This window comes from Ammodytes marinus, assembly GCF_949987685.1.
Source record: "Ammodytes marinus genome assembly, chromosome: 20".
In the NCBI taxonomy this organism is placed as follows: Eukaryota; Metazoa; Chordata; class Actinopteri; order Uranoscopiformes; family Ammodytidae; genus Ammodytes; species Ammodytes marinus.
Window position 1 is genome coordinate 16,329,583 of NC_137224.1, and position 21,856 is coordinate 16,351,438.

The following is a 21,856-nucleotide window of genomic DNA, read 5'->3' on the forward strand; positions in this document are numbered from 1 at the left end:
ACAAGAACTCAACCAACCATGTTACACAAGCATGGGCACTGGAGAATTTCCTAATGGATTTTAAAAACATATATAAAGTAGAATAACATAACGGATAGGATGTGTTGTTGTATGACTATATTATGTTGTGTGATGAATCAATAATGTTATGCTACTTGTTATGTGATTAGATGGTACAAGATCCACACCATACATACTCTAAGCATTTGGCAAACACCAGTGGTTTCCTTCAACAGGTTTTATTGAAGACTTTTTCCTCCAACTTCATCGTGAAAACTATAGATAAACACACACAGTACAACAGAAATCATGACATTATCTTTGCATAAAACCATAAATTACAGAGCACACAGAAAGTCAAATAAGCAAAATAAAATACAGGGAAATAACAAACACATACCTCGTTAGCTGCATGCTATTTACAGGGACTTTGAAACTAGATTCTTCTTCTGAACGATGCATATCACAAGCTGTTCATCTCCTCTCATGCTGCGCCTCTTACTGACAAAGAGTAATCAATAAACGTCTTTCTTTTCTCGCACAAGAGCACAATCCGCCTTTCATGTGACTTCTTCTAAATAACTAGCCTATTTAAATAACAGTTCAAAATATGAAATTATTAATATAAACAAAAAATATGAACACACAAATAAAATGACATCACATATTAATGATGACAGTTACACACACTATTATGGATCCATGGAAGCTAACTGCTGATAAAGCAAAAAGAGCAAGAGGAAGAAGTGGGAGGGTTTTATTTACAGGCCTATCTGTCAAGCCTGCAGAGATTCCTGGACACGCTAACACTCGACTTGTAAGTTAATTCTGATCTGTTGAATTTAAGACGATCTAAAAGATACACTGCCATTTATCTTTAGAAGACGAATCTACAGGTTGCTGGTGAACAGAAAATAGTTTCTGGTGCGCACACGAAAATGTTGTCGTGCCAACGGTGCGCAACAGCAAGTTAAAGTTTTATTTTCTTCTTTTTCCTTTCAGTTTTGGGGCTGTGTAGAAAATAAACACAATTTGACAGCGTTGCGATTGTAATCAACATATTGACAGATATCGTGATCACTTGCAATACGATCATGTAGGCCTACTTTTATTGTTACTTCTGGCCTTAAGTCAAATAGTGTAGGCCTATAGGCTAGGCTATATTGTGACCACCTCTCATAACCTACATTTATTTTTCTTATTTTTTGAATGACTCAGCTATTGACGATAGAAGCAATAAGCAATGGGACTGTGGAAGGGTTGTTGGGTCAGTGCGCTGTGCTGTTTTGACGATCGCTGTGTTAATTTTTGACACAATAATTTTAGGTGTGGTTATTGGTCCAAAAACAAACTTATAAAACGCTTAAATGAAAATGTAACATTGACGACTCCTCATGAACACACACGCACACACACATCTGTCAAGTCAAAAGGCTCGTTAGAGTTCAGTTGCGGCTCGTCTGCAAAGTAGACGAAAAAGCCTGACTGCAGCCGGACAGCTCCGAGTTGGCTCGATTTTCATGTGCCATCGGTAGCGTCTTTGTTGCGGATGCAGTTCGTTTTTTTCTAGTATTATTTTGAAGGCCTATTAGAAACATATTCTTAGAGGGGCTAAACATAGGCCTACTACAACCCATTAGAAGCAGAACACAAAACAAAGAGGAGTAGGCTAAACACTTCAAAAGCGAGGGGCATTTTCAAAACAAGAAAAGAGATATATCCCCATTCCCCACACATCTTTATCTTTCTTGTTAGTTTACTAGACAACCTACTTTTTAGTGAGAAAAAATAATTTACAAATCCAAATAAAGGAGGTTTAGTATTTCTCCCTTCACATAACGAATATGATCGGCAGAAAGTTAGAGAAGGTCTGATAAAAGATCCCTTATAATTATTGTAGAGATGGATATGATGAACTTTATTATGATGTGTAACATGTAGCCTAACTTACAATTCCCAGACCATTTAGATCACTGGAAATAGGCCTATTTAATCTTAAAGGTGCTGTAAACAGAATGGTTCTTTTAGCTAACTTCCTGTCAGTTACTGCAGTTAGCGGTCCCCTCGCTCGTCCCCTACGTCACCACATTAATGCACAGCGGTCTTCAAGCAGCGAGTTATCTAGCATCATCTCAGATCCATAAGTGTGATAAAACATGATACAACCATCAAAACAGACATTGGGAAGGATTTATACCTGCTCCGCCATTGTAGGCGCATAAACACTCAAACGCTCATCTGTCGCTCTGGCGTGCACCGGCAGTGCAGACCAAGAGTGAGACGGGTGTCGGTTTGTAGCGTTCTCTCTTGTGATTGGATATTAATTTCGGGATCCCCCGAAAAGTTTATCAGCCGATTACATGCAGAGCAGCTGACTGAGAAATCGGCCTTATGAAACGCGCACATTATGAAAGTGATCACTGTATAAATAAAGATCGATTTAACACTAATATTAACATAAAAAAACCGCTTACTTCACCATTTATGGTATAAAGATATCACTTCACCACAAATTAATGTGACTCAAGTTTGTTTTCACTTTTAAATAAATCTATACAGGAGAGTTAAACCTGCATGCTAATTATTGCTCTCCAAATTATTTCTCTGTCAAGGGTTCAGACCAGTGGAAGTTTAACTCTGATTAAATATATTTCTGCTTAAATGCATACACGGTGTGGAGTAAGCCTAATGATTAAAAATAAAACAAAATAAAAAAGAATGGGTCGTAATTTTTTTTTTTTTAATATGGTATACCAGAAGTCTTTTCCGTTACATAGGAAAACCTATACCTATCATAGCCTACATGGACCAATTAAAATCGAAATATTACTAGACATTTACGCAGCTTACGTCATTACGCCGGCTAACCTTGTTAACGTCGTAAGCCCCGAATATTTTTCAGTCAACGTTGCAGCTGCCGTGGCCGCAGATATTTCAGACAGTAGCAATTTTAACAAGTTGGATTTTAATTCAAAAAGGAAAAGAAAATAATCAATAGCAAGAAAAAGGCCTGCGCCAGCCTTGGACAGTTTACAGCAGCAAAAAGGACAAGGAGCGTTTCAAACAGACAAGTAGGCCTACATCCTACTTTATTTTTGAATGCTAAACAGAAGTAGTGTGTATCGGCGAAGGTTTGACTCGTTCCCCCAAGTAGTTCTCGACCTTTGGTGTTTGAGGGGCGCAACTGAATCCATTTAGTTGACGGATGCGATGTTTTATCATTTGAGGCTAATCTACAGTGTGGGCAAATTTTGGCTTTCAGAACTCCTGACTGCCTACCCACTACAACTGACCTCACCGCACGTCACTGATGGGCAGAAGTGTTTACCTGTGTACCTTAGCTTTTGATTAAAATGTTAGCTGTAATTTGTTCTCAAAAGCTGTCTTTTCTAAACTTCTGTGCCCTGTTGTTTTACCTTGTCACCTGAGGGGTGTTTCAGGAAGCGGGGTTTGAGGCAACTCAGAGTCAGTTACTGCGTCAACATCTGCCGCGGGTCTAACCTGCTGGATAGGTGGTTAGACCTACTCTGAGTTTGTTTTTACTTTACCCTGCAGCTCCGACTGAAAAAAGAGTCACTGTCACAACGCGTCCCTGTACAGTTTAAAGCAAAATCACTCCATAGAAATCTCCATCGGGATGTTTTTATAATTTCCTGATGATTTAAAGTTTGATCAATCATTAATCTGATCAGTAGCCTTGTTCTCAGTCGTTCATATAGGCGGCCACCTTACACATCGTGAACGTGCTCTACATTCAGATTGATAAACCTATTTGTAATGTATATCATTCTTTTTATTATTAAGCGTAATGATTCTCTTGACAAAAAAAGTTTGCCACGTTTTTTTCTGAATTGCCGGGGTGATTAGATCAAAGTTATGAGATAATATCCCGTTAATTCGTCTCCATACCATAAGCTAATTTGTTAATATTTCCAAGGAGCGGAGATGTTTTTTTTTCTTTTTTTTTTGAGAAGTGGAAGGATCAAACATTTGTTTCTCCTGTTTCCATGGTGAATCATGTTATCAGCGATCCATCGACGATGGCTTTTACGCTTGTCTCAACCCAGCGTAAACACGCTCAGAATTGATTGACCCAACGCTGATGCACTGTTCTGAAACCGATAACCCAGAGTTGCTCATGTCTGAGTTGACCAACTCAGAGCGCAGGATTTAACTCAGAGTTTGTAAACCCTGCTACCTGAAACACCCCTCTAGTGTGCTTTGTTTTATTAGTACCCAGTTTAATTCTGTGTCATGCCTTGTATTTAAAAAATCCTTTTTAACATCAGGGCAAGGGGTCGACTGATGAAACATAGAATTTTAGCTAATTCTGGCATTTTTAACCAATGTATAATGATTTGTTTTTTTTATTTGCACTGTCCCATTCCTAAATAAACTGAATTGAATTTGACTTATTTATTTTTTGCCAGATTGTTTTGCTATGACATCTTCACTGAAGAATCTGATTCATGATGATATCAGATACCGGAAATCCTATGAGGTTTTTCTGGAGAACACCTCTGAGCATCAGTGTATGCGGGATTTCATCCATGGTACACTGCCAGGTATACTGACCAGGTAATGTTCAACACACACACTCAAGGAAAGCCTCAAGACCACACCAATTAGCTAGACCGCTATAACGTCTGCCCAGTGATGAGATTGGTAAATATGGCGGCCAATAAATAACAAGACATTGCAGCAGAGACATGATTTAGGGATCATTTGATAATATTTTCCCCAGTGTGTCATCAAGGAGTCGCTGACAAGATAATTTGTCACAATCTTATTGTGAGCGAAAAGGTATTTCCCTAATGATTGTATAAAATGTATTGCTAAATCATCCATGCTGTTTGCTGTAAACTTTGTTCCAGTAAATGTTCAGACATATGCAAAGTGCTCATTTTCACATGGATAAAGGTCCATGAGAAACACTGAAAGACCTTGAAAGAAAGCTCCCTAAGATGACTCCCTACATATACTGTAGTTGTCTGGGACAATAACACCTGCTGTGATAACACACACACAAAATGTAACAATTCACACACATATTGGGGGTATTAACTTGTGTTCTTCTGTTCATACTTGGCTCAATCTTGTAACATTTGTGATGCTTGTATTGACTCCTTGCTTTGCTGGCAAGTAAACATCTACCAGACTTTGAAACTGTCTGACTCAGATTCTTTATTGAAACTCTTGTGTTTTAATAAATGAGCTAGTGAATTTCACTGACACTTATAGTCCAGCTCTTTGTGAACATATTTCTTCTAAGAGATGGTCTTTGAGCAGTCTTTCAAGTATTTGGCAAATTGGAGGATGTGAATTTCAGTTGAAGTTCCAAAGACTCAAAATGCTTGTTCTGCTCTTCCCCTCAGCGTTGTCGATGGAAAGTCCCATCTAAATGTCATTGGAGTTGGAAGTGGAGCCGGTAAGAATACACACTCGATGTAGGACACTGGACTTGCCAGTACCAAAGTCAGTGGTGTTACCTTCAGCACTCACTGTATCGGTTCACATGGCCAGGGGCCAGGGCCATTGCTCTCAGCAGGAAACCAACGCACTGCCTGCTTAGGTTAATGAATGAGTCCTTACCCCAAGTAAAGCAGTAACGGCCCTAGTGTGAGTGGGCCCTTACCTTATAGTCTTCTTTGCGAGTAATGCTGGGCTTACACTAAAGGACTTTTAAAATACATTGAAAAGACTGAAGACTGACACCCTCTCACATCTAAAGACAATCAACTCACATCTGAAGACAATTAGTCATTAGTTCTCTGAGTTTTCAGTCACAGACTGAGATTTTGAAAAGACAGGGGGTCTCATATTGCAAGACTACTTTAGATTCCTAGATTCCTTTTGAAATTAATATCATTTCCAATCCTGCTACGGGGGATTAAAAGTGAATTCAGTTAAATAAAACTTATTTTTTTTTCGCAGGTAAAATGGACTGGGTGTATAAACAACTATATGCCCTTATCACGTAGGCTTTGTGTCATGTATGATCACGTTTAAAACTGCAAACGCGATTGTGATTATATTTAATAAAAAATGATATCATCCCCAAATAACTCTCACTCCTAACCCTGTATTTGACGGTAAAGTGTTAAGGTTGCGCGTGACAACCTGGTTCCCTCGCCGAGGCTTTTACGTGAAAGTGCCCGGAAAAAGTGCCTCACAGCTGGACACAGGTCGCGACTAATGCCGCTCCTACAGCGTCGTGTTTGGTGCTGGAGAGAGTGTGACAGTGTTCACGTCATTTCGCTTGAGCCAACCCCTTAAGACTAACGATAATATCAAACCTGTTTGATAATGTCGGAACGTCAAGACGGGGAGAAGACTGGCTGAAATCGGGTCGGAAGACCACCATACACCAAACGACTGAGATTACGGGCACGCGCCACAACTCCAGCAAGACTCCCGTGATTTCAGTCTGAGATTGAAAGATTGTCTGCGACTGTCAAATCGCGTGAAAAGTCGTGTAGTGTAAGCCCAGCATAAGGTGCAATGGGGTGTGATAGCTGAGCCGGAAGGCAAAGGTCTTGATCTATACCGCTAGCCTACATGGGGGGTAGTCTGGCTGGCCTGATATAGACAAATAGGATCGCCCTCCCGCAAAATGGAGCCGGGAGCGGCCGGGAGCGTTGTCAAACTCCTCCCCTTCCTCTCCCCCACTGTAGCCCACCAATTATGCTCCGCTCAGTACCGGAGACAACAGAAAGTGCAAGTGTGTGTTTGATACGGTTTGATAGTATCCAGCTAATAATGTTGCTGCACACACGCTGCGCATCATTTACGGTGTTGGTCGGCATCTTTTATAATAGGTCCACATGGTCGGCATCAAATTGCACTATTTTGAGAGGACGCGTTGCTGAGGAACACAGAGTAGATCCGCTGCTCCTTTGGTAGAAAGGAGCCAGTTGAGGTGGTTCGGGCATTTGGTAAGGATGCCCACTGGGCGCTTCCCTATGAGGTGTTTCAGGCACTTCCAGCTGGAAGGAGGAAGACTAAGAATTAGGTGTCAAGATTAAATCTCCACACTGGCCTGGGAATGCCTGGGGATCCCCCAGTCAGAGCTGGTTAATGTGGCCCAGGATGGGAAGTGTGGGGTCCCCTGCTGGAGCTGCTGCCCTGGGGCAGACTGCGAAAGTAAGGAGGCTGTCAAATCAACGTGCTACAACTGTCCCTATTACGGTGAAGTCATTTATGGCTGCTGCAGCAGCTAAGGCCTTTACCCTTATTTTCACTGCCAATGGGGTTGGTACTGTATGCCTCTGTCTGATATTTGCTTAATCTTTAACCCTAGCCACATAAAAAACAAACTCATCAGTCTGGGGTTTTACTACACTGTATTTCCAGCGGTCATGATCCAGCCAAGTTTATTTTAACCCTTCAGTTATGTACTACTAACCAATCCTTTTATTTACTTGAGCTGTCATGTCAGTATCATAATGGAGCAATGTCCTATTCTCTGATGGACTGGTTCTGAGTCAGTTATTGAGTAGTTATTTCAGGCATCATTGAAGCAAAAAATTAATGCTTTCCTGCCATTAGCATTTTCCTGTCTGCAGCACAATTTGAACGGGAGGATTATGACGGTTGATTAAATGTACTATTATTTAGATTTTTATTAAACCATGTTGATGACTGCAGGTGAGGTTGATCTAGAGATTCTCTCTGAGCTCCGTCTGAGGCACCCAGGGGTGACAGTGGATTACGAGGTGGTGGAGCCAAACAGCAAACAGCTCCAGAACTTCAAAGGTATGGCCTTTAACTTGCATATCACAAATCCATATTGGATAGAATCTGTATATTGGACCCTCAAAGTATGTTTCGATGTTTGATTTCACAGCACAGATGGGACTTACTTGTACTTTACGTTGTATTTTTCTTATGCAGAGAATACATTTTCAAGGCTGCTCTTGACTTTCACACTAATATTCATGCATAAGAAGGGGGATGGTCTTTCAGTGTTGAGGCCCTTTCCCACCGCTGCGCAGCAACTTGTCGCCTCCATTCATTTCAATGAGGGAAGGGCGGCAGAGGGGAGGCGGTTACAACCGCGGCGGTTATTGGACCAAGATGTGGTTGCCACGCACGTGAACGCGCACAGATTTTTCCCAACTGCTGGCAAAGTGTCTGGCATTTAAAAAATATTAAATATATATTTTCTACGTTAAACACAAACATGTGGAACCAGCGATTGACTATAACACCGTTATACATGTTGTACGAGAGAAATAAGTGTTGTGGACTTCTGGTCGGGCTATCCCAACGATACGATCATCGAAGCACCTCGCTGTCATTGCCGCCGCGGCAGCAGCAGCTTTTAAAGATGCCGGGCTCACCGGGGGAGTCCTCCGGCAAGGAGGCGGTTGCCACATGGCGGTGGGAAAGGGCCTTTAGGATTTATAGGATATAGTGAATTTCAAGTAATAATGCAGAGAAGTGTGTGTATGTTAAGTTGAATTACTTGCTTGTGTTGTTTTACTTTCCCTGTTAAATAGACACATCATTCACACAAGGCAATATGGTACAACAATACGGATTACATTTTTGATGTTGTAAAAGTATTGTGTTAATACAGTGGTGTATCAAATACATTTCATATCTCTGTTCTGTGTCTGTTGATGCAGCATTGGTGTCACAGACACCAGGTTTAGACCACATCAAATTTACCTGGAACCAGATGACTGCCTCTGAGTTTGAGGAGCAGTGGAAGGTGAAAAAGATGACAAAGAAGTTTGACTTCATTCACATGATACAGGTTGGTTTTGCAGACATACAGGCTCACAGACTGTGCTTCCGACACACTTTATTCCCATATTTATTTACTTGTGCTCCACATCATGAATCCTACATGAACATATGTCTGGCATAGCGTTATTATGGGGTGTTCTATGAATCCAGTTACCAACTCATTGTCTGTGGTGACATTGACAGATGCTGTACTATGTGAAGGATCCTGGAGCAGTCATCAGCTTCTTCCAGAGCCTCCTTGACAACAATGGGAAGCTCATTATCATTCATCTGTCTGGTGGGTGGAAGGAACAAATATCAAACTGACTAACAATAATTTGATTGATCCTAGCGCCCCCTTTCGACAAAAGCGGTAGTGTTTTTACCACATCATCGCTTGCTGTCCTTAAGATCTTTGATAGCACATGCGGGTGGTGCATGCACTTGTTTTGGCGACGAGGTAATGTAGTTGTCAACTATATAAGATTAATAATGGTAATTTGACAATGGTGAAGCAAAGATACCTGCTTATCATCTGCATGTTAGCACTGGCATAATGTGTATGTCAGCATGCTAATGTTGGTATTCAGCCCAAACAAAGCATGCCATAATTATTTTTAAGCATGTTCTTATATATGCATGTCGAATGCAATTTGCCAATAATACCAAAAATGCTTCTGTTTGCAAGCCAACTGGTATGTGAATTGGAAGGAACACAGGTTAAAGGCCCTGGCAACCCACAGACATTAATATATGACATTAATGTTTGGGTTCTCTTTAAGCTGTTTACATTTATCCAATTAAAAATACATTTTCATAAATATTATAAAATTTAGTCTAAAAAACTGCTTTTTTGCTGTCTAGAACATTTTGCAGGGTGGTGTGGGCGTGGCCAATTACATTCTCCAATGGAACGTTCTCTCAGTCACTTTGCTGAGCAGGTTTAGCCCAGTTCAGACCAAAGATTCACCACACAACGAGACGCAAACTTGAAAATGCTGCACATGCTCACAACGGGCCTGACTGGCAGTTCACACTGCTGCACCGGGCTGCGAGGTAGCTGGTTTCCCTAGCAACGGTGAATGCTCTGGCACAGCTGAGAGCGCAAGCTCAACATCACTTGCAGAAAGTAGCCTAACTTATTATTATTAGGCCTATATAGGTTTGCAATTAGTTGTAGGCTATTTTTTCCCACCACAACCCGCAACCTATTTAATTGAAACAGGTGTTAGTGTCACAATGAAAATATATAAAAATATCTCTGTCTCATATGTATTGTTATCTCTTATTAGTTTTATTTCCCATTTAACTTGCAAAAAAATCCGCTATCTATTTTAGGCATATGCATTTTTAAAATCAGATTTTTCTGAGGATAGGATTGGGAATAGAGAGAGAGAGAGAGATAGAGAAAACGGAGTCTGGTTATGTTTCTCATCACGTGGGCTGATGCGATATGCGGTTTGAATTAAGAGCACAAGGAGTAAACTCGTAAAATATAAAAAGACAATCAATTGAGTTCAAACCAGCCGGCCAGTTGGATCCTAAACATGCAGGCTAACGTTGTCCAGACGGATCAACAGTGTGGAGACCAGCTGTTGAAGTAGCCTATGCTACAGGCATAGCCGCAGAAACATATTCTCAGAAGGGAGTGGTGACAAAAAAAAAAGCTCTGTCTGCACTTGAATAATAACTTGCTCCATTGATAAAAAAAAATGCATCACCAATACAATATCGTTACATGCAGCGGTGACACATGCCGTGGGCCAATTATAAGACGGGGTTTCCCCCTGGGAATAGGTCGTAAAAAGTCAGGTCGTTTTATATTCTGGGTCTAATATTCAACGTCCAGTTATTACCTAGGGGGCGAAACCCCTTTTTTTGGAAAAACAGACATGGAGCGTTGTAAAAGGTTGTTCACCAGAAATGATATCCAGGACCTTCCACGTTCACAACCTGGGTGGACAACCTTGTCAACAAGCTGCTGGAAAGCTACAGCGGGCCGACATAGAGCAAATCAGAACCACTGTTGAAGCGAATGGGGGTGAATGGGGATGGGCTAATGGGGAAGGGCTAATGGGGAATTTTCTAAACTTATAGATATCATTATGAGACTTTGCCAGTTGATTACTGACATTAAAACAACAACTTTTTGTATTACAGTATTTTCCAAAATTTTTAAATAAATATGAAAAATCATCATTATCTTACTAATGATGCGAACATTTGCATATCTGCAAAGCCCCAAAATCTAGATGTTGGAAGAAAACCAAGTCAATTTGTTTTTAAATTTTGAAAACAAAACAAGTGTCCAACTGCCTGAAGCCTTTCCTAATCACAGTTCAAATTTGATCAATAACCCATAGAAAATGAATTTTTTACACTGTTTTTTCCAAGGGAATGTCTAGCCGTTTCCTAAAATACCAGCTGGAGACTCCAAAAGGACACTTTTGGTCCATGGCACATGAAATGTAACTGTGTAAAAAATTTATTTTCTATGGGTTATTGATCAAATTTGAACTGTGATTAGGAAAGGCTTCAGGCAGTTGGACACTTGTTTTGTTTTCAAAATTTAAAAACAAATTGACTTGGTTTTCTTCCAGCATCTAGATTTTGGGGCTTTGGAGATATGCAAATGTACGCATCATTAGTAAGATAATGATGATTTTTCATATTTATTTAAACATTTTGGAAAATACTGTAATACAAAAAGTTTTTGTTTTAATGTCAGTAATCAACTGGCAAAGTTTCATAATGATATCTATAAGTTTAGAAAATTCCCCATTAGCCCATCCCCATTCACCCCCATTCACTTAAACAGTGGTTCTGATTTGCTATGTCGGCCCACTGTAGCTTTCCAGCAGCTTGTTGACAAGGTTGTCCACCCAGGTTGTGATCGTGGAAGGTCCTAGATGTAATTTTTGGTGAACAACCTTTTACAACGCTCCATGTCCATAAAATCACTTTGCCCCCTGGGTATATGGACTGACCAGAGCGATCATCAGCTTAATAATAATAATAATAATAAATGTTATTTATATAGCGCTCTTCTCTCACTCAGAGCGCTTTACAAAAACAAAACAATAAACAAACAAAAATGTCATGTAGAGTTGGGTTGGTGGGTGAACTAGGGGTAGGCAGAGGAGAAGAGATGGGTCTTGAGTTTGGACTGGAAGATGGTGAGGGACTCAGAGTCACGGATATGTTGGGGGAGGCTGTTCCAGAGCCTGGGAGCTGCCCTGGAGAAAGCTCTGTCACCAAAGCTGCAGAGTTTAGATGTGTGGGTGGAGAGGAGACTGGCTGAGGAGGATCTGAGGGCCCGAGGGGGTTGATAGGGGGAGAGAAGGTCAGTGAGATATGGGGGGGCCAGATGGTTGAGGGCTTTGTAGGTGAGGACCAGGAGTTTGTAATTGATCCGGAAAGAAATGGGGAGCCAGTGGAGCTTTTTGAGGACTGGGGTGATGTGGTTCCACGAGTTGGTGTGAGTGAGGAGACGGGCAGCTGCATTCTGGACACGTTGGAGTCTGTTGATGGAGGTGGTGCTGATGCCGGCGAGGAGTGAATTACAATAGTCAAGGCGGGAGGAGATGAAGGCATGGATGAGTCTTTCAGCAGCATGGGGTGTGAGGGAGGATCTAATCTTTGCAATATTACGGAGGTGATAGAAGGAGGTTTTGACAGTGTGACGGATGTGGGGTTCAAGGGAGAGGGTGGGATCAAAAATTACGCCAAGATTGCGGGCCTGGGGGGAGGGGGAGACCATGGTGCCATCAATAGTGAGTGTGGGGGGGGTTGTAAATTTGCTGAGGGTGGATTTGGAGCCAATTAGGAGGAGTTCAGTTTTGTTGCTGTTGAGTTTGAGGAAGTTATTTTTCATCCAGAGTGTAAGGGAAGACAGGCAGGATTCAATGTGGGAGATGGGGGGGTTGTGGGGGGATTTGGTACTGAGGTAAATTTGGGTGTCATCAGCATAGCAGTGGAAGTCCATTGAGAAATGGCGAAGTAACTGACCAAGTGGGAGGAGGTAAATGATGAAGAGGAGGGGGCCGAGTACAGAACCTTGGGGAACACCTTGTGTGACGGTGACTGTGGCAGATGTGTGGTTATGGAGGGAGATGAAGTTAGATCTGTCAGAAAGATAAGAATGAAGCCAGCTGAGTGCAGTACCTTCGATACCGAGGTTGCTGAGTCTGGTGAGCAGGATGGTGTGGTTAACAGTATCGAAGGCTGCACTCAGGTCAAGGAGGATGAGGAAGTTGAGGGAACCAGCATCGGCAGAGGTGAGGAGGTCATTGAAGACTTTAAGGAGAGCGGTTTCTGTGCTGTGGAGGGGGCGGAAGCCAGATTGGAGGGATTCAAAAAGGTTATTGGCGTGGAGATGGGATTGGAGTTGTTTGGTGACTATGCGTTCAAGGGTTTTGGAGAGGAAGGGGAGGTTGGAGATTGGGCGGTAGTTACAGAGGGAGGCGGGGTCGAGACCAGGTTTCTTGAGGGTGGGGGTGACAGCAGCAGATTTGAAAGCAGAGGGGACAATTCCATGGGACAGTGAGGAGTTAAAGAGGTTAGTGAGGTAGGGGCAGAGAACGGGGAGGCAGGACTTGAGCAGGGGAGTGGGGAGGGGGTCAAGGGAGCAGGTAGTAGGTTTGGAGGAGCTGATAAGCTTGGAGAGTGCAAGAGGGGTAACCAAGTCAAAGTGGGAGAGACGGCAATGGGGAGGAGGGGTTGGGATGTCCAGCGAAATGGGTAGGGGAGGGGCCATTGAATGTGCAGGGGGTTCATGTACAGGGAAAAGTGAATGGTTGATGGTGGTGATTTTGTCAGCGAAAAACTGGAGGAATGAGTTGCAGAGATCTGGGGAGGAGGTGGAGAGGGTGCTGGTCCGGGGTTTGAGGAGGTTGCTCACTGTGGAGAAGAGGGTTCTGGGGTTTTGGCAGGGGCAGGGCTGTACAGTGCGACAGTTTTGATCGCATTTGCTACTGAAATTGATCACGTGCGATGATGAATACGAATCCTTTCGCACTCGTGCGACAGGTTGATAATGAGGAGAGGCTGTCTTTAAAACACAGAGGTCAGATGCACAACACTGCTTAAGAGGGCTCTACATTAACACTGCGGGTAAATGAGTCTAAGGCAAGTAAGTTATTGAGTCCACCCTTCAATTTGGCTGGTGAAAGATGTGTGCTCGGGATCTGTGTTCATGCAGCGATTCTAGGTATAAAAACTTCACGGCTTCAACGGCAATTACCGGAAGGAGACGGCACATTACCGCAGTTAAGTTAGCGCGTGTACAAACAGAACATTTCCTGTGCGCCTTCACATTAAAAGCCTGTTACTAGACAAACGTGAGTTGACTTTTATTTTGAAGCCAGTAAGAACAGGAAGTTAGCGCTTTTTTCTAACTTGAAAGGCAACTCCTTCAGCTGCAGAGAGCAGTCAACAGTATCCTAGTCTATTTAAACAAAGTTTTAAATAAGCCACTGAAAAGCTACTCCCAACACATTCACAACAACCTATTTAATTTATCCTAAATTGTACCAATATGTATACTTATTTATTTAATAGGCTATGTTTAATGTTTTAAAGTTTGGTTTTAATTAACAGAAGGACATTATAATAATAATTCTGAATCAGCAAAAAATTGCAATTGGCAGGTTAGATTCTTTTTTCTAAATTGCAATCAGTGCACCCCTATTCATTTTTCTACAATTATTACTGCATCATATTAATTGTGAATCTCAAATGAGACCAGGATGACATGCTCAAAGGTAATTAGAGCAAAATGCAAGGGTTAAGGTTATGCAAGTTTTCAATAGCCTACTTTGCGTGCTACCAAATTAATTTTTGTGCTACTGAATTTTTTTGCTTGCTAGCACCGGTGCTACCACCTAAAAAAATAAGCGTACAGCCCTGGGCAGGGGTCAGAGAAGATGGCAGAGAGGTAGGCAGACTTGGCAGCGGTGAGGGCGTCTTTGTAGGCAGTGAGGTGGAGTTTGTAGGCTTGGTGGTGGACTGTGAGAGAAGTTTTTTTGGAGAGTCGTTCCAGTTGGCGGCCAGTCTGTTTCAATTTGCGGAGTGCAGGTGTGAACCAGGGGGAAGAAGTATTAAAGGAGACAGTTTTGGTTTTTAGGGGGGCCAGGGTGTTGAGGGAGGAAGACAGGATATAATTAAGGTGGTTTGTAAGCTCATCAGGTGAGCTGAGGGTTGAGTCCAGGGGGAGGGTGGAGGAGAGCAGGTCACAGAGATGGTGGGGATCAATGGATTTGAGGTTACGGAAGGTGATTTCTCTGAGGGGGCGGGGGCAGGGGGTGGGGGAGAGGATGGTGAACAGTATAAGTTTGTGATCAGAGAGGGGAAAGGGGCATGGGTGAAGGCTGAGTATAGGGAGATTGATGGAGCAGACAAGGTCGAGGATGTGTCCTTTGTCATGGGTTGGGAAGGTGACATGTTGGGTGAGATCGAAATTGTCCAGTACAATGGTGAGTTCAGATGAGAGCTTGGAGGTGGGGGAGTCCATGTGGATATTAATGTCACCGAGTAACAGCAAGCGTGGAGAGAGGGTTAATGCTAATGTGATGAGTTCGGTGAAGTCAGAAAGGAAGGAGGGATTAGGTTTGGGTGGCCTGTAGATGAGGATAACTGTCGTGGAGGAGGGGGCTTTAAAAGCAATGAATTCAAATGATGATACTGAGCTTAAGGGCCTGTGTCCAACTTGTGTTTATTTATTTTCGGGTGGAGCACGAGCTGCGCACTCAGATGCGGCCGGGACATGCGTGTGTGCGCTTGGATAGAGAACGATGGGTCGAGAGGAAAAAGAGGCACGTGAAATGGCCAAAGAGCTCCACATCCCCAGCACTGAATTCAAAGCCTCGACTTATTATGACGTGTCAGAGGCATGAATCGGCGCAGTGATCGACAGTGGCTTTTCTGCTGTGGCAGGCGTAGTAAGGAGAGCTTGCCAACTGCCGCGTCCTTTTACGCCCCACCTCTGCCATCGTAATGTTCAGATTTAATAATTTGCATCAAAGCCCTTATGACAATAAGAATGAGAGGCTTTATTTAAACGTTGTCAATGCGCAGGTGGTGATTATATTAACTGTGTCGGCTGTAGACTGAAACTAACGGAGCGAGGCGGTTGTTTCACTTTGCAGTTAGTCGCGCAATTTGGAGACATGTCTCTGTGTAGGCCTATCAGGTCTCGGGACACAATCGGATCGCGAAAGCCTGTCCCCTCTACAACGTTAACGTGCAGGAATCCCCAGTGATCATTTAGTCTTAAACCACATAGTTTTTCTGCACGGCGGCTCGGCGAGGTCTCACTGTGAACGTCACCATCACAGTGTTTCACTGGGCTACGCGCTGCTTCGCTCAGACGGGGCTTTGAGTGGAGGCTCAAGCCTGATTTATACTTGTGCGGCTCTGCGCCTCTGCGTTCTCTGCGGGCTTGCGCGGACACCTAGCGCGCGTGAAGTATTTATAGTTGTGCGCCGGTTTGCGTAAGTTGCCACGGTAACGGACTTGGCGCAGCATAGTTGGCGTACTTGGCGTAGCATCATTGGCGAATAATTTTGATAGAAAAATGGGAGAGTTTGAGGATAATGAGGAAGAGGAAGAGCTCCTGTGTATCGAATTGCTAAGGAGAAAAAGAAAGGTGAAGAGGAGGAGGTGGTATGTGCGTCCGCTTAATGTGTCGAGACTGGAGGAGGGAGAATTTAGCCTACTCGTGAGGCAAATGAGGGCAATGGACGAAGAAATCCACTTCAGATATTTCAGGATGTCTGCCCATCGTTTTAATGATTTAGTACACCGGTTGTGTCCATTTATAAGTCACCAAGCAACCCACAGCGCTCCGATCGGAGTTGCTGAGAGGTTGGCAATCACACTCCGGGTCCTCGCCTCAGGTGCGTCCCAACAGAGCGTTGCCGCAAGTTACAGGCTGGGTCCCACCACTGTGTCCCTAATCATTTCAGAAGTCTGCAAGGCATTGTGGTTGGCCTTGAAGAAGGATTTCATCTCTCCTCCAACGACATCGAAGTGGGTTGACATCGCAGCAGACTTCTGGCGGATTTGGAACTTTCCAAATTGTATAGGAAGTGTGGACAGAAAGCATGTTGCGATAAAAGCGCCACCAAGATCTGGAAGCGATTATTTTAATTATAAGGGCCATTTTTCAATAGTCCTTATGGCAATGTGTGATGCACAGTACAGGTTCACCCTGGTGGATGTTGGAGCATACGGCCGGGAGAGCGACGGCGGTGTGTTCCAGGCAAGTGAGTTTGGGTCTCACCTGTTGGCCGGTAAACTGAATATACCTCATCCATCAACACTCCCTCGGTCGCACATCACCATCCCACATGTCGTCATCGGAGATGCAGCTTTCCCTCTGACGGTCAATCTGATGGCCCCTTTTAAAGGTGACCCTATAGTAGGCCTATATGTTTTTATGCATGTGCTGTAAAATAACTGAACTCTCACTAGACATTTTGCGATATCACGCTGTGCAATATATTACTATACTGGAATTATGCAATTGATTGATTGTCTTTATTTCGAACATGTAGCCAAGTTAATATATTAACAGATGAATTTAGCCTGGATAATTAGTATTATATTATGTTTATATAGGCTATAATTGTAGTTATGTGTATACATTTCTGACAGAACTGTGTAATTATAGTTATGAAAAAGTCATAACTATTATTACACAGTTCTGTCAGAAATGTATACACATAACTACAATTATATATAAACATTATAAATAACTATGGATATTATACTGACTATAAATATTAAAAATACAAATACCATACGTTACAAAGCTACAGTATACATATGCATATGTTACAGAGGCTCTTATAAATGTCTCTACTTTGTGAAGCTGAGCCAGGAGCAACAGCGATGCAATTACAATAAAGGCATTCTGTTTCTGATTATTAATTGTAATTTTAATGCATTATTATTTCCCTATAAGGAAACAACCTCAATGACAGCCAGCAGATATACAACTACCGCCATTGCAGGGCCAGGCGTGTCATCGAGAATGCCTTTGGTATCATGGCTGCAAGGTGGAGAATACTTGGCAGAGCCATCGAATTCCAGCCACACAAGGCAGTAGATGTGACAAAGGCCTGCATTGCTCTGCATAATTACCTGGCCTACACTGATACAGCAAACGGACCGCGTGCCAGGTACATAGCACCTAGCTTTATCGACTCCACCACTGCTACTGGTGACGGTCAGCCAGGAGATTGGAGAAGAGTGGTTGCAGGGGATTCAAATCTACTAAATGTGGGTCGCTTGTCCACCGCCAGGGCTACAAGGGCTGCCATGGAAGTTCGGAATGATCTCTGCTCATTCTTTCAGTCCCCACCAGGGATTGTGCCATGGCAGGAGGAGAATGTCAGAAGAGGAAGACTCTACTGACACGGGCTGCCTGAACAACAAGAACCGCAGTCCAAATTCTACCAACATCCTAAAATATTAAATTATCATCCAAATCAAAATGATGCATTTGTCAGTATTCAATTTATCTATTATTTATTTCAACATTTCAAAAATATTATGTATCAATTATATATTCTGTATCTTAAATAATGCTATTTTAACAAATGTACAACAGTTGACATGTTTAGCCTACCCAGTGAAATCATATTTTTTTTAAAAAGGATTCAGAACAGAGCAGAGCATTATTGCCAATGACACTACAGTCCCTCCGTTGCAGTGTCATTAGCAATAATGCTCTGCTCCATTTCATACAGAATTCTGTGGATCCTAAATTTAGCCTCTGATTTCTCCCTCCTCGGTAATTTTCTAATTAAATCAGCTACTGTCTGTCCAAATCGGCTCTCCTCATCTTGCTCCTGAGCCCTCTGCTCCCGTCGCCTATCCAGCTCGCTGAGGCGATGAAGGATGTCGCTCTCCTCGTTCTTCCTCTTTGTTTGTCTGGACCTGGCGTGAGTTGGGGAGCTTGTTGTTAGAGGGGTTGGTGGTGGCCTGGAAAACATAGGCCTAGGTGATGGGGAGGGAACAGCGTAGCTCTGGTCCAATTCATCTGACTCCAGAGGGGTAGGCCTAATGGGCGACCCGGATGGATCATCTCTTTCAAGCTGAAATGACACCACATCATACTGTTTTAAGGATGACATTATTCCACTTGACAGTAAACTGTATTAAACCTTGTGTGTGTCATTTAGAATATTGTATTAACAAAGTTAAGGTAGGCCTATATCAAATTGCACTTGGACTGTGAATTAAACCTCTTTCAAAATGAAATTCACATTGTGGAAATTGCAGTTGCCTTTTAAAGTTTCTCGTTTGCCTTCACACACACACACACACACACACACACACACACACTATCAACAGTCAAGACCCCACTGTGCTATAAGCTAGGTTACATCTACTATAAGCTAGCCGAGATTTAAGCACATCTGTTCTGAATACAATGAAGACAAAAATAATAATTAATTGTAGCAAAACTCCCCTCCACTGTAGGTATGTAGTTGCCCTCCGTTTCCCGGTGTTTTATGTACGGGAGAAGCCAGGAAAGCATAATATAAAATGCTGGCGTTTTTTCCCCAGCCGCACTGCCTCTACTTTTTGATAGCTTTCTTTTTACCTTGACAAATTTGTCCCAAAGGAGTTTCCATTTCCGGACACATTCTCCGACCTCACATTTGAGCTCCTCCGCAATCTCCTTCCATGAATTAAAGCTCATGTTAGTTTTTTTATAATCCATCGATTGCGGATCATATAGATGTTTGTATTGTCGGACCTGCTCCGCTAACCTCTCGTCAAATTGCTCCATTTTTTAATGTAGTGTTTGTTGTAACGGTTTAAAACGGTTGTATGAGGTAATTCTCGCTACTCTGACGTCCTCGCGACTGCTCTGTCGTCCAATCAAATCTCTGCGGCGTCTGTGGCATCTGGCGCGTAGTCACAATTTTCAGTTGGTACGCGACCCGGCTCTGCGGGGGTCTGAGGCCACCGCACAGGATCTCTGCGGCTCCGCGGAGGCTCTGCGCACGCGGTACCGCACAAGTATAAATCAGGCTTCAGGCGCAAAGAGACACTTGCGCGGCACCAGAGAGATTGTATAGATTTGTTTTTTAGAACGTGTGACGTCCCAAGATATTGACGTAAGCCAAAGTTCGAATCAGACATTTTCAAATGGCCGTCCCAATGCATTTTAGAACGGAGATTCATCGAGTGACGTCCCAAGATATAGCTCGCTCTAAGCTAAGGCAACATTCGAATCAGGATTTTTCAAATGGTCGACCAACTGACATGACAGTATGTTTGCGGGGGGAAAACAGATATTCCTAAAACCTTTCATATACATATTAGCACTGATTTTACCCCCCAAATAACATAGTTACAAGGATTTAGTGGATTTGGGTTGCCAGGGCCTTTAAAGCCACGTTTCTACCGCAGGAACTAGTTCCAGGAACTAGTTCCAGGAACTAGGAACCTTTGCAGGAACTATGCCTGTTTGCACTGCATGAGCCAGGGTCCAAACCATAGTTCCTGGAACCTTTTCTTACCCAAGAAAAAGATATTAGGACTTTACAAAGGTTCAGTAACCTTTGGAGCATGGCTGTAGTGCTAGAGAATTCTGATTGGTTGAGTTGCCTATACTCGCAGCATTCACCCACCATGTCTAAAACTCTGCCTTTGCGACCAGTGATTCCTCTGTACTAACGCCTGCGCCTGTGTCTGCCTTTTTTTCTGCGCCTGTGACTAAAGTCATGTTTTCATGTCCCCTTTATTAGATAATAGCGGTTGGGCAAAGATGTTACAGACCTTCAGGGACCAGCTCCCTATCACAGACATGAGTATGACTGCGACCACAAAAGACATCAAAAGCATCCTGGACTCCAAGGGAGTGAGCTACCAGAGCTACGAGCTGTCAAATCAATTGGATATCACTGAGTGTTTCACTGAGGGGAATGAGAGGGGGGAGCTGCTGCTTGATTTTGTCACTCAGGTGCGGGACTTCAATAAGACAGCCTCACCTGAGCTGAAAGCTGGTGTCTTGGAATACCTCCGGCACCCAGACTGCAGTGTAGAGTCCAATGGCAAAGTTATGATAAACGAAGACATTGGATTGATAGTCGTAGGTCAGCTCACTTAAAAACAGGCTGTTCATATAGTGAAGGTTAAATTGGTTGTAGATCAATAACAACGTTATTGATTAAGTGTTGGGTTCAAGTGTGCGAAACACAGTGATTGTTTCAAATCGTTTAACTGACTGTATTTAATCACCTAGCGCTTAGCCTATTAAACAAGGAATTGAAACACATTTTGTTTAATTGTCTTTAGACAGCTAAAAAAATTCTAGCAAGACGCAGAAAAGAACTGAATTTTAATCAACTTCAGACCAAATCTCCAGATTGTAGAATATCTGTTGATGGGCTGCAGCTGGCAGGCTTCACTTCCATCCCAATTACACTTGGGTGTACTTGGGTTAAGCATTAGATATAAGAATAAATGGAGAATTTAACATTAATTGGATTTTGTGTGTTTACTTTGTAGTGTTATGTCAATGGTTGCAGATAAAACTTCAATGAGAGGAATTGACTGCACAAAAATAAGAATACCAGGACTTGTTTATGTTTTTTTTTTTTTTGTGGTATTTTTTGTTATTTTGACTTGTAGGAGTGGTGAAATAAAGATTTTTTCTAAATCATTATTGCAGCTAGTCCAATTTTCTAGCCCATAAGGATTTTAATAAGAGAGGTGTAAAAATATGGTGGCAAAATGTATCGGCCAAAGTTGACTGGATGATCATTCAATTTCACACACTGACAGCACACATGGAAATAATCTCTAATGCCCTAGTGGTAAAATTCAACCTCAACGAACTAGACAAATAGGCCTATAGGTTAGAACCAAATGCTGTATAACATAATATACTGGATAGTTCAACAATGGCACAGTGGTAGCTGGTGGCCTTTGTTGAATTTTTATTAATTTTGCTTATAGATTCACATGTCATCGTTCATCGCCATGTTGTCGGGGAAATTCTATATTTCCGACATATCTGTAATAGAAGACTAAACTCAGAGAGAATTAAAGAATTTAAATATTATACAATAAGACAAAACAACAGAGTCGTAAAATGTATTCA

At 42.5% G+C, this 21,856-nt stretch overlaps 1 protein-coding gene across 1 annotated transcript; it reads left to right on the plus strand.

Annotated features, from left to right (window-relative positions):
* Positions 1-762: 762 nt before the first annotated feature.
* On the plus strand, positions 763-21,418 carry LOC307266634 (histamine N-methyltransferase-like). Its single transcript, XM_080048702.1, has 7 exons — positions 763-817; positions 4,431-4,578; positions 5,376-5,428; positions 7,648-7,755; positions 8,631-8,761; positions 8,938-9,031; positions 20,499-21,418. Exons 2-7 carry the CDS (start codon positions 4,442-4,444, stop codon positions 20,858-20,860), a joined length of 885 nt encoding a protein of 294 aa, XP_079904828.1. The 5' UTR covers positions 763-817; positions 4,431-4,441; the 3' UTR covers positions 20,861-21,418.
* The last annotated feature ends 438 nt before the right edge of the window (positions 21,419-21,856 follow it).

What these genes read in the sequence shown, in the direction of transcription:
- LOC307266634 (XM_080048702.1), top strand. Translation starts at nt 4,442, where the DNA reads ATGACATCTTCACTGAAGAATCTGATTCATGATGATATCAGATACCGG. An exon ending in CTGCCAGGTATACTGACCAG is followed by an intron (nt 4,579 to 5,375) that starts GTAATGTTCAAC and finishes TCTTCCCCTCAG; the next exon opens with CGTTGTCGATGGAAAGTCCC. An exon ending in ACTTCATTCACATGATACAG is followed by an intron (nt 8,762 to 8,937) that starts GTTGGTTTTGCA and finishes TGACATTGACAG; the next exon opens with ATGCTGTACTATGTGAAGGA.